Source organism: Sceloporus occidentalis, unplaced genomic scaffold (assembly GCF_023333645.1).
Source record: "Sceloporus occidentalis isolate IW3139 unplaced genomic scaffold, rSceOcc1.0.p SCAF_5, whole genome shotgun sequence".
Lineage (NCBI taxonomy): Eukaryota > Metazoa > Chordata > Lepidosauria > Squamata > Phrynosomatidae > Sceloporus > Sceloporus occidentalis.
In genome coordinates, this window is record NW_028316985.1 from 117,210,400 (window position 1) to 117,226,173 (window position 15,774).

Sequence of the window (15,774 nt, forward strand, 5' to 3'; positions counted from 1 at the left end):
AATGTGACATTGAAATGTCATAAGGAATAAAGAATGTGTTTTATAAAATATGTGTTCCCGCTTTTTAAAAGTATGTTTTTGGGAACTGTACTAGTTCCTTTAGGACAATATAGCTCTGCTTTTCCCATACTTAAATCGCCAGACAGATGTGGTCAGGACCACACTGTTTGCTGTCTGCCTCTCACCCCATTTTCTCTTCTGTATCAAGAGGCTCCCAGGAAAGAACACTTCTGCGGATGTCTGAATGAAATGCTTGCAGGTACATCTGGATGAGGGCTACACAAAGTTAGGCTCAGGACCACGAACCTCTCAGCACTGTTCTTTAAGAAATTTCTTGGTTGAGATATTCTGGACAAGGCTTATCAAAACAAGGTTCTACTTTGGACATGGCTTCTTTCTGAAAGACAATACGTTGGAGTACATGGAGAAGGCTTTCTCTGCAATGGCTTCACTGTTTTGGAGAAAGACTAGATGACTGGTATGCTGTTGATGGCATATGCTGGTGGTTACAGCCCTGTTTGTGCTGGTTCATGAACTATTGCAGAAGGAATCATTCAGTACTTCCTCCTGCAAACCCCCCCCCCCCGCCACTTCCTGGAAGGAGCAACAACTGGGGTCACAGTTCTGTCTGCCCGCCTGATTGCATTCTGGCTGCTCAAGCACACAGGTCCAAAGGATCACTCTTCTGTTGTGGAGGCGGCTCCTTCAACCCCAAGTGCTGAATAGGATCAGAGACAGATTCAGCTAGTAGTTAAATGCCTATACTGCAGCCACTCACTCACAAACCATAAGGTTGTGAGTTCAATACTAGCCAAGAGCTCAGGTTTGACTCAGGCCTGCATCCTTCTGAGGTCGTTAAAATGAGTACCCATCTCGTTGGGGGCAATTAGCTTACTGTTGTAAACCATTTAGAAACTGCTTAGGTGGTATGAAGTGGTATATAAATGAATCTGCTAGCTGCTATATTCAGCTGGTGGCTAGGAAGCTGGAGCTTTGCCTGTAAATCCTACCCTGGCTATTGTTGAGGTAAGCAGTGAGGAGAAGGATCTTATGTTGAGGGAGAGCTACATTCTACCAGATTCTAATGAACATGCCCTTTGGGTGCTGCAATATGGCTGGAGGTCATAATATGGTAGTAGAGATAGCATTTAACTTTTGGAGAACTTCATTTTTAGAGCCATCTTTTAGTCCGTGTGGCAGAGACCTTGGTATCTCAAAAGCCAAAGAAACAGAGGAATAAAGTGTGAGGACAGGTTTGATCATTTGAGGCTGTTCTCCCGTTGCATATAAGGTAGCCTAGGCGACTGATGTACCAGCAGATGATCAATCTCTTATAAGAACAGTTTTTGCCTAGTACAGTAGTCATTAACAGCAAAGTCTTTTGGGAAAATCCTAAGAGGAGGAGCTATGACTTCATTATGTCACCATCAGTAAGTTGAAAATAAAACGAGACAGCAGCCTTTATCAGGATTTTAAAAACCATGTATTTGTTGAACACATTTTATTGCATAATATTTCATTATTAAAGCTATATAGAACATTATCAGCTGCAGAGGTAGAACAACAAACTGACCCAAGAATTTCCCAATTTATAGCAAAGACAAGTAGGTTTGTTCTCTTTCTGCTGCAGGTGTTGTCAAACTGAGGCCTGAATCCTATTGCTAGTTCCGACCAGAACAGGCCCATCTATGTGTGATGAATCACCATTCAATAACCGATTCAGTGGGTTTACTGTAGTTGGAGCAAAACAATAAGATTCTGGCCTGTATGTGCAACGTATAACAGTTCAATGAATTATGCTTTCCAATCTGCTAGCAAAGAATAAATTTCCTCTTGATATAAATACATATGTGCAGTTTATATATTTACACTATGTAGATTATATTATAATTTATTAATTATGAATGCTGTGTTTACAAGTCCACCTTAAGCTTTATTTAACAATATCCTAGACTGTGTACTTAAGGTGAGTTACAGCAGCTTCCAGTCCCTTGGAACAACACTTTATTTTTACTCTACCTTCTCCTTTCTGCCTGGATCCTTTCAATAGCCCTGTGAGGTAGGTTTGGCTTAAGAGTTGTAACTGGCCCACAACCCATCAACCTCCTGGATTTCATGGACTGGGATAGTCTTCCTGGCATACTGTTCTGTCACTGCTTGGACTACATGCATCTTCACTAAGGGTACACTGTTGCTAGTGTATGAAATAACATAAGTGACTTAAGGTTTGCCAGTCTCCACTATGAAATTTGCCAGGGATAGTTTGCAATAGCAAAGGAAAAGCACAGTTGTTACAATGTGATGGAAGAGCTCCAAGTCCATGGTTGATAGATGCTGTAGTGCCCCCTCCCACCTTTGAAAGCATCAGAAATAACATCAAACCCATGAACTAGCAGCAATATTTATAGCTGTGAACAGATACTGTGACTAACAAGGTTTTCAGGAAGACCTCTGAAACATTACTGTGGTAACTAATGGCTCCAGACAGATGCTTAATTATGTTCTTCAGAATCTGAATGGAAACAGTTATTGATGGAAAGGAGAAATCATCTGTTCATAGTTCAGTCAGTGTTTTGCGACTTAGAGTTCAAAGGGTGGATCTAACCCTGCCTCTTCCTCCAGCTTCAGATGCACATTTTCCACCTCAGCACTGGTGTCCACTTCTCAGACGTTGTTGCTTAAAAACCTGAGCAAACTGGGGGTTTCTCAGTAAAACTCTTGCTTTGTTTGAGTAAGGAAAGAGAATGTACTGTTGCCTTTACAATGTAGTCCTTCTAGACCTCATCTCTGACCAGGCTTTTTAGTAAAAGCATAACAGCTGTCCCTTCACTGGTAACCTCTGTGCTTCTGTCATGCCTTCTCAGGAAGAAGTATCCTCTGCTAAAGCATCAATCATTTGCAGCAGCTCATGAAATGTAGGACGGCCCTCCGGTTTCTAGAAATGAACAGAATGTGTTAACTACCAGTTCTTAAACTCCCATTAATACTGTTTTGCTGAAGCCATAAAACAGGAAGCAAAAACTAATGGATGGAGTATGTAGAGGATTCTATTAATCTGCTTTACTGCTCAAAATACTATGAATAATTGTGGGCAGGGAAATACAACTATTTTTCACTTTATAAATTTAAGAGACTCGGATTCAACTTTGTGTAGAGAGAAGGAAACATCAAAAGAGAAGGGACAGATGCCTTGGGTATGAAGTCAAATAATTTCTGTCATGACTGCTGGTCATGATTTCATATCACACAGCTCACACAGCCTCCATGGAAGGGAGACTCGGGTATAAAAGCAACAGGAGGCTCTAACAACAGTGACAGAAGGTCTTTGTTTGCTCATTTTGTTTTTCATGACTCTCGTGAAACAAATTCCATCTAATTTCTTAGAAGTTTTTTCTTCATACACAGCTGATGTACAGTCAGCCTTCCACAGATTCAACCATCCATGGCTTAAAAATATTCAGAACAAATATAAATTCCAAAAAGCAAACCTTAATTTTGGCCTTTTATATAAGGGGCATCATTTTACTATGCCACTGCATTTAATAGGACTTGGGGATCCATTCTGTAACCAAACCCTAGTGGATATCAAGGGCCCACTGTATTTTAGGTCAAGTCATTGCTTGATGCTATATAAAAAGGAGGAAGGGAGAGTGATTAAAAAAAATGGCAGCACCTTTAAAACTATCTGATTTTTGTTTTCAAAAGAGCTTTCGTGGATTGTGGGTTTATATCCAGGAAAGCCCATGCTAAAATAAAAAACAGTCTAAAAGATACAGCAACTTTTTTTCTCTCCCCTTCATCTAGTTGAGAAAGCAAGAGACTAAGATGACTACTTCTTTGAAAAATTATCTTGATGCTACAGGTTTGCCAAAAACTAAGCATTTCATCCACTTACCATTTTTTATGATACTTTTGTTATCCATGATCCTATGAGTGAGGTTTACTCATTCTTACAATTCTAAAATTACCCCACATCCACTTCTGAATCTCAACTAAGTTTCTCACATGCTTCTGTCTAGTTTGTTCCTTAGCCAATATGGCATGCTTATCTGTCTCCCCATATTTTGCAGCAATATTTGTTTTCTCTCATTGCTTCTATGCCTCAGTCACTGAATGACAACTGTGAAGACAGATTTATATTAATCTAGCACTACTGAGTGTGTGATACCTTGGCAAACCACACACACACACACACCATTTGCTAATTCCCAATGCAGCTGTCATAGTTACACTAAAATTTAGGAAGCATCGCATGGAGATGTTCAATGTGTATAGTGACATACCTCATGCCAGCATATCATCATCACATCATAAACACCTGTAGAAGCTAACTTTGGCCGAAACAGGCGGTATCCCTGGCCAATCATAGTCACTACTTCATAGTTTGTATTTGTCTCAAAAGGCATTTTGCCTTCAGTAAACACCTCCCACATGAGAACTCCTGGAAAAGGAAGAGAAACAAATGAGGCTGATTAGCTTGAAGATAATCTGAAATAGACCATATGAGATTTATATTCTGGAATGGCACTTGTGTTGATAGGAACTGAATACCAGTAAGCTACTTAATTGCCATGATCCTCTGTGACAATTACAAATATGTGACTTAGACCCAAAACAGACAGTGCTGGTGCCATTCACACCAGGACCATGGCAACTGCACATGCCCAGTCCCGAAGTCCTGAACCAGGCCACCTTTGAAAACTATGTGGCCTTGGTGTGGCTTCTGGCCATATTTGGGGTATGAGTCATATAAACAGCATATCCCCAACGTGACCTAAAGCTGTGTCATTTTGTCTGTTTCCACTTGTGAATGTTATGTATTTATAATTCCTATGCAGCCCCTAAATTAGGGCCTATATGGGGACCATTAAAGTCCCTCGGTGCCCACTTACTGAGCAGTAGCAGCTTGCAATAAACATGGGCCCACTGGGAAACAGCTGATTAATGTTTCCACTCCCTCTTGCATGAGTAATCTGCAGCATATGGGGGAATTGTAATGGGACCCTGCTTCTGCCAATTGCACCAGAGATCACTCATGGGGTGGGTGGGGTGGAAATCGCAGTCAGCTACTTCCTGAACAACAGGAGAACAAGCCTCCATCAACTGCAGTGACTGCTTCCCTGTAAATTAGGAGGAGGGAGGTGGGTGTGCTGGGATTCACTGCACAGCACTGTAACTACAGTGACTATGCATACATATCTCAAATGCAGGATTCCAGCCACTGTCCTTAAGACCTGCTAGTCCTAATTCTTCTCAGACAATTTCAGAATTAACATTGGAAAAACAAGGCCAGCCAAAGGGACATTCACATTTTTGAATTTTTATTTTTAAATTCCACTTTAATAATAACTGATGTATGGAAACTAATCTGGGCTTTGTCACAAAGTCCTTTGTTTGACTTAATCCAGTCACTGATCATGTTTTAATTCCTATTAAGAAATCATAAAGTTTTGTTTCATTATACCTTAAAATCATTCCTGTTTCAGCTCAGTTTCTGAATAGATTGAAAATTACGTACCACTGAATCTGGGGGAATAATGATCTCTCCATGTTTAAAAACAAAAGAAAAAGGAGGGGGGAATTCAACATCATCTTACCAAAAGACCAGACATCTGACTTGCTGCTGAATCGACTATAATTAAAAACCTCTGGGGGACACCATTTCACAGGAAACTTAGCACCCGAAGAGCTTGTGTACTGGTCATCAAGCACATACCTAAAAGGGAAGGCATTGTGATCTTTGTAGTCTAAAATCAGCAGTAGTAAAACACTCAAATATAGAGTGTGTACCCCTTTCAACAGCTAATAGTAGCTATGGCGATTATGTGATGGCTAGGTGAATACATTTATATTGAAAAATAAATGCTATGATAATCAGAGTTATAAATTCCACCTTAAATTATAATTTTAGGGTGTTCAGCTTGTTGTCCTTGTGCACTTAATGTTTCTCTTGTGATTTTATATTTCTGTAATTCTAGTGTATTTTGTTTTATGGCATAAATTCTATTTTTAAGGTACCCACACAAGAAGAAGCTATTAAAAGTGTATACATATACGTCCTGTATCAGTTTAAATCACCACCTAGTGGCTACTTGTCAACTTCACAAACACCACTTGGAAATTTTGACCCATGGAAGCATATTTCTAAGCAAGACTAACACCTTGCCTTATTTACAGAATATTATAGGGGCAGGGTGGGGTGGGGGAGATGCATCTGATGAAGATTTCCTCTGCCTTCCTCTGTTTTTCCACTACTGCTTTCTCCTTTCCCTCTTTTCTGGGAGGAAAAGATGTAAATTCTGTAGTGTTAGGAGCTCTGCATCTGGAAGAGCCCCATTGTAAATGCAGTCCAGCAGGTATGGATTAGGAGGCTTCCCAGATATTTGACAACCAGCTTCCTGATGTTTTGCAGTCTGAAGTGAGCTGTTGGAGCAGGAGGTTTATGGGGCCCCCATCTTGGGAGCCCCCATCTATAACTGATAAAGAAATGGTCTACCAGGATTTATTTTGATTGCCCACATGTGTTTCAGGTCTGCTTTAGATACAAATGTGGCTTTGCCCTTCCTCCACAGTAACTTACAGTGGAACATTTCAAATATGCCAGTGCAATGTTTGAAAGAAATTTAACCCCATGAGGAAGAAGGGTATAATACTGATCAGTACCTGGTCATTCCAAAGTCAGACACTTTCACCACTCCTGACTCATTCACTAAGCAGTTCCTAGCAGCCTGAAAAACATAAGCATCATACAATTAACAATGAGGATGCATTCAGGTATGAACGTGTGCATCATAAGTGCAGATGACTGCACCCAGGAAGGAGTGGCGCTAACACAATGGAAACAAGTTTGCAACCTGTGACCTCCCAGGTATTGCTGGTTTGTATCTCCCTCCTCTTGTATCATTGACTGCATTCACCAGGTTGTAATGAGGGCTGGAGTCCAGCAACATCTGGAAGGCCACCTGTTGCCCATCCTGATATAAATCAAGCAGCTGCTTCTAGTGTTATACATATTTTGGGTATAATTATGGGCAGATTAAGGTTCAGATGGGCTTTTTCAGAGGACAGACCCTGTAACAAGAATGATAAAGAATTCTGTGGCAGCTAACAAATTTATGTGGCAATGATATACACACTTTTCTGTAGGTAAGCCTCATTAAACACTAACCTCTGAACTGACATGTGAAGGACTGTACTGTTTCTATGAGCCTTATCACACTAGACGAATCCTGCACAGAAACGGGATTTTAAAGTAAAAAAGTGTTGTTTCTATCAACTTTCCATTCGCTTTATTTTCACGTTACTGCTGTTTGGAAAAAAAGTCATCTGAAAAACATCCCACATTTGCGTTTTTCCCCACTTTTAAATCCTGTTTCTGCCCAGGATTCGGCTAGTATGATATGGTCCTATGGCATAAGGTTCGGAAGCTACAGCTAGTTCAGAATGCAGCAGCCAGATTGATCACAGGTACTCCGAGATCAGACCACATAACACCTATATTAAAATCTCTCCACTGGCTACCTATCAGCTTCCGGGCGCAATATAAAGTGTTGGTCGTTACCTATAAAGCCCTACATGGCTTGGGCCCGAGTTACTTGAGGGAGCGCCTCTCCCTACATAATCTGCCCCGCACCCTCAGAACAACGGGGAAATTTTTACTTGATTGCCCCAAGGTAAAACTAGCAGCAACTCACCGGAGGGCTTATAAGGCAACTGCCTCTACCCTCTGGAACACACTCCCAGAAAAAAATCCGACTCTGTTCTACATTTGAAGCCTTTAAGAAGGCATTAAAAACTCATCTCTTTCAAGTAGCATATCCTCCCGGTTCTGTTTAGATTAAGGATTCCCCCCGCCCCAATAGATGGTTTTAAGGATTTGCATATGGTTCAGGTTTTTAGGAGATTGTATGAAATTGTGATTACTGAGCCATTTTATTGTTTGTACTGTGACATGTGTCACATGCTTACTATGTTGTGAACCGCTTTGATCTACAGGAAAGGCAGTATATTAATAAAGTTTTTATTATTATTATTTATAAGCTGTTATTGACCAGGGCCCACATTATGGACATTAAGAGGCCATGTAAGTGGGTAGGTAAATATACTGTAAGTATAGAGGTGGAAAGAAGGGAGGGAGGGAGAGAAGAGTATTCTGTTTTTCCTTCATCCTTTCAGGAAGTGAGCCCAAAGGATCACACAATCTGACAATGTATTTTGCTTAGCAACTGTTATTTTTTTAGCAGTACTGCTATAAAATAATTCAGTGTCTTGAACTGCTTCTGCATGTATATTTTAACTTTTGAAATTTTAGTCTACTAGACAAGGCTTTAACAGTGTAACAAGAGGATTCAGAAAGGAAATAACTGCATGGTTTATAACTTTACTGTTATAAAGTTTCCTATGTGAGGAATTCCTTTGTTTCTTGAATTTGCATTTCTGTATGTGTCAGGAGTTTGCAATATGGTTTTGTCCTGTCATAATGTATATGTAGTGATTATGTGTTTTAAGAATGTTTTAGAACTGTGCACTCAGTCCAAGTGCTGGTGGGTGACTTCAGTGTCTCATTTTCATATTGCTCCCCAATTTGTAGATCTCTACTACTTCCATATCAGAAAAAGATTAAGTATGTCCCCTATGAATTACCTCTGGGGCTGCATCAGCACTGCAGAAATAATCCAGTTAGACACCGCTTTAACTGCCATGGCTAAAAACTATGGAATCCTGGGACTTCTAGTTTGTTGTTCTCTGACAAAGAGGTCTGAATGTCTCACAATACTACAATTCCCATAATTCAATAGCAAGGAACCATGGCAATTAAAGTAGTGTCAAACTGGATTATTTCTGCAGTGTGGATGGAGTCCTAGGGCCAAAACAGACAGCCCTGAAGGGACATCTTGAAGCTGCCCCTTCCGAAGACGGAATGGGGCCGCAGCAACCACACGCCATGGCCCCAATCTGCCTTCAACCCAGCCAAAGAGAGCCGCTCGTTTTTGGCCGGCTTTTCCCACCCTGCCACATCGGGAAGCCACCAGAGTACTTTGAAGCCGCCCATGTGTAAACGGTTAGAGCAGCTTCAGGACATGCGGCGTATAAAGGGCTGCCTGTTTCGGTCGTAAGTCACAATACCTTACCAAAAAAATTAATTTCAACTCTCCCCTTTGTTCAAAGTGGTTTTTAACAGTAACCACTGAATTCTCATATATGATTCCCAGGCAGGAATTTGGGAAGCTTTCCAACATAAAGCAAATGTTTAATGAAGAATCTAAATAACATCAAGTTTATTGGGAACTGTTAAAAAAGTGGAGATTGTATCATGCTGTTTATATAGATGTGACAGTTTGGGGTAGATGTAGGGTGACCACACACTAAAGAGGCTAGGGCTTTATATTTGTGCAGAAGTGAGAATTCTGGCAAATACAGTTGTTTATGCATGGTAAAGAAAATGCTTAAATTTTTCCTACTACAACAATATTAGGAGATGGAGGGATCCTGCCTTCCATGGCCTTCATTCACCTGAGTTGCATAAGAGACAATTATGAACAATCTAAAAGAGGAATCTGAACACCAGTTCTTTATCAATTATGTTTTGTGCATGAATCAAATCACGTTAAATACGTATTATATTTTAAAATACACGGTATATTATATAAAATATAGAATCGCTGTAGAAATGTAATAATTGTATTTACCAGATCTCTATGAATAAAGCTATTTCCCTCTAGGTATTCCATTCCTTCACATACATCCTGGCACATTGTCAGCAGGTTGTCTTTGCTAAAGTGTCCACGCCTTTGCCTAAGGTAATTCAGAAGGCAGCCATGCTCCATGAACTCTGTCACGATGTAAATAGGTCTCTGCTGAGTACAAACACCATATAGCTGGACTAACTTTGGATGAGTTAGCTTCCTGGAAGGAATTTACATACACACATTACTTGAGGTTTAGATATTACTATATAAGCATAGTCTGCATGGGTTGAACTAACTTTACACAGAAAGTATTTAATAGAAATGTGAGAGGCACAGAAGGTGCTGCAGAGAATTTGTGAACTAATTTGCTTCTATACTCATGGCTTTGATATACAGTGGGCCCTTCACTTATGCAGGGGATCCATTCCAGACTGCCTCCCCCCCCCCCCCCGCATAAGGGAAATACTGTGTATGCTCGAGCCCCACTGAAAACAATGGGGCTTGTGCACGCAGTGTGAGGCGGTGCGCATGCCACAAACGCATGTGTCATTGCCTCTTCTGGTGCGTGACTTCAGCATAAGCTTAAAGCCATGTATGACACGCCCACATATGACGCAGGCGCATTGTAATATAAATAAAAAGAAACCTAAACATATGTATCATATTAGTGAAAGTGTAAAGAAGTGTAAAATGTAGTAGAAAAAAAGAATCACAAAATGTAGTCCAAATAACTTCATAAGTGTTGTAAAGTTAAAAGGTTTTCACTCAGTAGCAGCTGGAGCCATGAATGAATATTCATGTATTCCTGCATGCTACATCTGATTTTGTATTTATCATCCAATGGAGTCAGAGCACAGCCTCCTCCAAAATCTCAGAGAGTAAGCATTTCTTGAAATACATGAGGGACACACTGCTTAAGGCATTTAAAACTAGTTATTTACATCATCACTTTAGCTTCTTCTATAAAGTCCTCTTCATACATTGCACCTTCTCGTATTGCTTTGATGGCCACTTTGTACTGTGCTCTCCATTTGCCAAGACGCACCACTCCAAAAAGACCACAGCCCAGTTCTCTCATAAAGGTGAGCTCTGCTGGATTGATTTCCCATTTCTCTATAAGGACAAAAAATGTACTTCAGAAAGTACAGGATGCTCTAGATCCCCAAGATAAAAGTGAGAAGACACTAAACAGCTTTCTCATTCCTTTTAAAGAAATCTCATCAGCCCACAGCACACTGAGCTCTCATAACCACTGTATTTTTGGATCCATGTGAGGATTTCCACTTCCTGTTCTCAAAACCTTCCTGCCAAAAGGGATTTTGACAATATCCATCCTGCCCCTGACATCTTGCCTACAGGCAGCTCCTTTGTCTCCAAATAATGACACTTCCATACTAGGTTAATCCTCATACACAGCACCTCATCCCACATCTGTATCCCAATTTAGCCATTTGGCTTCTCATGAGAATTCAGGCTTGATTTGATCTAAGACTCATTCGTTTGTCTTTTTGGCAGGTCATGGTATCCATAGAACCCTCATCCAGCATCACATTTCACATGAGTTTATTCTCTTCCTGTCAGCTTTCTTTACTGTCCAGCTTTCACAAACATACATAAAAATCAGAAATTTGATGGCACAGACATAGCTTAGTTAACAAAGCTTCTGACAAAGAAGATCCCTTTTGCAAAGTATTTTAATGGGAGCCCAGGTCAACCTACTCACCCCCACACACCTTTTTTTGTTTTCTGCCTAACTGGAGGTTTATAGGCATTGGCATTGGAAGGATGGTGAAGGAGAGCTGAAGAAAGGCAAACTTTCAGTGTGTTGGGTTGCTGCATTGTGTCTCCAGTAAATAATGCAATAAAGCTTTACCCAGGAAAGAATGGTGTTCTACCCTAGGCAATCCTACTGTAGCTGTGTGTGCTTACACACAACAGGCAAGATAAACAGTCACCTCCAGAATCACTTACTGACCATGTATGAAAAGCAAACAGAAAGAAAAGGAGAAAGCAGATGAATCTGCCTCACCAGCTATCCTGCCATGTTGAAAAAGCATAGATCTATGTATTTCGCCACCAAAATGGAAATCATAAGAAAAGTGGCGGTTTTTGACAGGAAAAAAATCATCCCAAGATGCATTATGAAAAAAGTTTTCAAGTAGTCTCTGATTCAAAATGTTTTTGTTCACTTATGCAAAATTTACCTTTAATCTCACATGTACATAATGCTAGTTTTGAATAAAGGATTTGCTGAAATGTGTTAAACTGCTCTTCCCTTTTGTGGTGTAGGAACCTATTCCTATTCTTTCCATGTTCTTTCTATCTCTGATACCAAAGGTTCTGTTCAAGAAGTAACGTCCAGGAATACATCTACTTCATTAACTGAGGTATATCTGTATGCCTTTGCACTTGATGATCTTATCTCGTTCTTTCATAGCTGCCTTTTCAAGTCTAATTAGTCCTCATTTTTGTAGATTTACAGAATCTATTTTCCCCCAGAAAAATAATGAAGCATGTAGTTTTTAATGACATGCAAATTACCATAGCTGAATCCTGCTGTGGTTGGTTTTGTCTTTGGGGTGACTGGGTATCGTAACCTTGTCACAAGACCTGAAATTCATAGAAAATTGATATTGATAATAGTCAACATCAGAAATTAAGAAGGACAGTCAAACTTTTCTGTTGTTTAGAACTAATCATCCTGTTGCATGACTGAGCATGTTTTACACTATGTCAAATACTTTTAAGCACACACAGAATTCTCTTTTTTTATCAGGAATGTAAGGTGGCACCCAGCATTTCCTCACACAAAACTTTTCTTTACAATGGCAGTCAGAAGGCATTAAGGTGCAGTTCTGTCCTCTTGATCACTGAGTAGCCATGGGTATGTGTCCAGAAGTCATTTGGCTTGCATTATGTAGTCAAGCATAGGAGCAGCTTTTGCCCTCTTGGACCTTGAGCAAGTATGTTGGAGAACTGGAATGGTGAAGGCTGTTCCTTTCCTCAGCTGCACACCCTCAAGCTGGATGGTGCTGCTCCACTCTCCCCAAGCCACTAATTTGCCAAGGGGTGCACCTGTGAGCCATTCAACTTGCATTGCTCAGCTGGAGAAAGCAGCAGCCTTCATCCTCCAGCATAAAGAAGAACTTAACCTGAGGTTACAATCATAACTATCTTTATTTGGACGTAAGACCTGCTGAAATAAGAGACAGGACCTCAATCTCTAAGTGAGATTCACTGAAATCAATGGGTATTAATTGCAAATAATGTGGTCTGGGGTGTTACTACTAGAAACATGAATAGATCTGACAGCAAGTGAAGAGTACTAATGGGACCCAGAATTTCACCTGCTTGCCATGTACATTAAAAAAAAGATGGCACAAAAAGCCCTCCCCCAAAACCAGCTGACACAAAAATAGTTCCCCAAAATGTTGCCATGAAGATACATTTTGTCCCAATCAATGCTGAACCAAAAAATGTCCTTGGCCACTCTTTTTGGTAAAAAAGAATTCAAATACTCTGGCCGACAGTAGGATGGCCCAGTTCAGCTGAAGCTGCATCTGTTTTTCATTGAAGGGTAAGAAAATACCCTACATCATAATAAATTTACATTATAAGTAATAATAAGCAATAAGCATTTATATTTCTATACCACTTAATAGTGAACTCAGTACTCTAAGCGGTTTACAATCTGTAAGTCAATAAGCTGGGTACTCATTTTACCAGCCTACGAAAGGATGGCAGGCTGAGTCAACCTTGGAGCGCCGGGATCAAACTCACAACACTTGTGGCTGCAGTACCAGCATTTAACTACTGTGCCATCGGCTCCTCTAAATCATAATTTAAACATAATTCCTACCTTTCAATGTAGTGGAAATTCAGACACTTGGTTTTTTTTTAACGCTATTACATTTTGGCTAAAGCATCCTGTACTAGTTGCTGTCAGAAAGGAGACAGAGGGCCTGAACAGATAGGCCCAAATAAAGCTGCTTTGGGTCACTTTGGAGGTATGCTGTTTAAATGACACATGCATCTTACGAGGCCAGAAGCTACACCAAAACTATGCTCCAGTCCTTAAGACTGGAGCATGGCTTTGGCATGCAGCATTTAAACAGCATACCTCCAAAGTGACCCAAAGCAGCTTTATTTTGGCCTGTCTTTTCGGGTCCAGAGTCTCCAGGTATCATTAAGGCCTCAAACAGATGGGTCAAAAGGACTGCCATCAGGCCATGTTGGGGGCATTGCATTTAGGCGCCCCATGCCCTAAACATGGCCAGTAGCTGCCCCAATCTGGAAGAACCAGGCCAAAAAAGAGCAACCTTTCAGCAGCCCAGTTCAGTACTATGGCGGCAGCCCAGATTGGGACTGGGTGTGTGCAGTTGCTGTGGTCCCATCACAAATGGCGCTGGCGCAGTCCTGGCACAGTCCTTTTGGGTTGTCTGCTTCACCCCTGAAAAAGGTTCTTTTCTCCTATGTTATGAATCTAATTCTTAAAGCAGCACTCATTCAAATGATAGAAACACAGATTCATATACCTGCAGCATTGTGTTTGTGATACTCAATTAATTCAGGAATGGAGTTGAAGAGGTGTTTTTCTGCTAGGTAGTACTGTTTTTGTGGTGTTTCCTTTATATGATAGTGTCTTATACCAGATAACCCTTCTCTAAAAATAAACAACAACAATGAAACATTTAAAATATTGTACAGTATTTTTTAATTTAAACTGAAGAAAGTGGTACTATCTTAGTAACAAATTATTATCATCATCGCCATCACCACCACAACCATGACCATCATCAAAACTATATGATAATAATATATGCAAAACGTTGAATCAAAGTATAAATATAAAAGTTATTTGAAAAACAATTTTACAATATACAAAGTTAAACTTCATTAAAAGACTACATACAAATCTAAAAAAAAAAACACCAGACAGAACTGAAAGCCAAGTGAAGTCAGTTTCTAAAAGTGTGGTGGCAAAAAATCTTTTAACTTCCATTCCTGCTTTCTTTTCAGCAGCAGATAAAAACATTTTTATGCCGCTGGGCTTTTGCACACTGACATGGGTGCTGTATATGGTTATATAAGAAGGGTTTGTTTTTTTTAAAAAAAAAGAGTTTTAAATTTTAACAATTTAATGTTTTTAATCTTTTGAAATTGTTTAATTCTTTTTTAAACTGTGTATTTTTAATGTTCCATATTGTTTTAACTTAGACTGTTTTAAATTTTGTTAGCCCCCTTGATTCCCTATACCGGGAAGAAGGTGGGATATACATAAATAGTATAACAACAACAACATCATCTTGGCTTCAGTAAGGAGTGAGTTCCAAAGTCAGAAGCAGCCACTGAGAAAGCCCTTTGCTTTGTTCCCACTAAATGAGCCTCATATGGCGGTGGTGCTGGACAAAGAGAAGGCATTTCCAGAAGATATTATAACTTGGGCTCATAAAAGGAAAAACAGTCCTTCAAATAGTCTGGACTCCAAACTGTATAATGTTTTCAGATGTATGGAAATCAATACTGAGTTAATTAGGAACATTATTTTCCTTGCATTGTTTACTGATGTGAATTGCCATAAAACAATAATCACTCTAATCTATTCTGTTTATAATGATCATGGAAAGCTTGCCACCTCTGCAGTAGGTCTTAATTGTTATTTTCTGTGAGCAAGAACCTGCCCAAATAATTTCCACTTTACAAAACAATTGAAGGTTTTCTTGGCATCTTCCACAGAAACTACTTCTGCTGTAAAAGCAAAGAGGGCACAGCAGAGGGTTAAGATTTGTCCACTAATCATTTAGTGATGAGTGTGTTCTCCCTTTACAGTTTCTGTTTTCACCACAAGAAATACCAGTGGAACCCAGGTGCTGCTGAACAGAAGTGTTTTAAGTGCAGCCATGTGGCAAAAAAGAAGGGGAATTTTGGCATCTGAGAGATGAATGAGATTGAAGTTCATATTAATAAGAAAAAGGCAAAGTGGTTTTTGCTGAGAAGCTGTTTATATGTGCAGGGGATTTAAGAAACTGAGTCTTAAGTCAGTTTATTTTAAAATGGAAAAGGTGGGATGGGGAGAGAATGAAGG

The 15,774-nt window shown here is 39.9% G+C and overlaps 1 protein-coding gene across 1 annotated transcript in view; it reads right to left on the reverse strand.

The window, feature by feature from the left end:
• Positions 1-1,495: 1,495 nt before the first annotated feature.
• LOC149312710 (tyrosine-protein kinase Tec-like) overlaps positions 1,496-15,774 on the reverse strand; it is a 79,475-nt gene continuing 65,196 nt past the window's right edge. Inside the window, exons 13-20 of the mRNA XM_089527219.1 lie at positions 14,225-14,352; positions 12,231-12,299; positions 10,631-10,802; positions 9,690-9,906; positions 6,664-6,728; positions 5,598-5,716; positions 4,284-4,441; positions 1,496-2,935 (exon numbers count right to left, since the gene is read on the reverse strand). Of these exons, the coding sequence (XP_089383345.1) occupies positions 2,861-2,935; positions 4,284-4,441; positions 5,598-5,716; positions 6,664-6,728; positions 9,690-9,906; positions 10,631-10,802; positions 12,231-12,299; positions 14,225-14,352 (1,003 nt within the window). The 3' untranslated portion in view covers positions 1,496-2,860. The remainder of the gene's footprint in view (positions 2,936-4,283; positions 4,442-5,597; positions 5,717-6,663; positions 6,729-9,689; positions 9,907-10,630; positions 10,803-12,230; positions 12,300-14,224; positions 14,353-15,774) is intronic.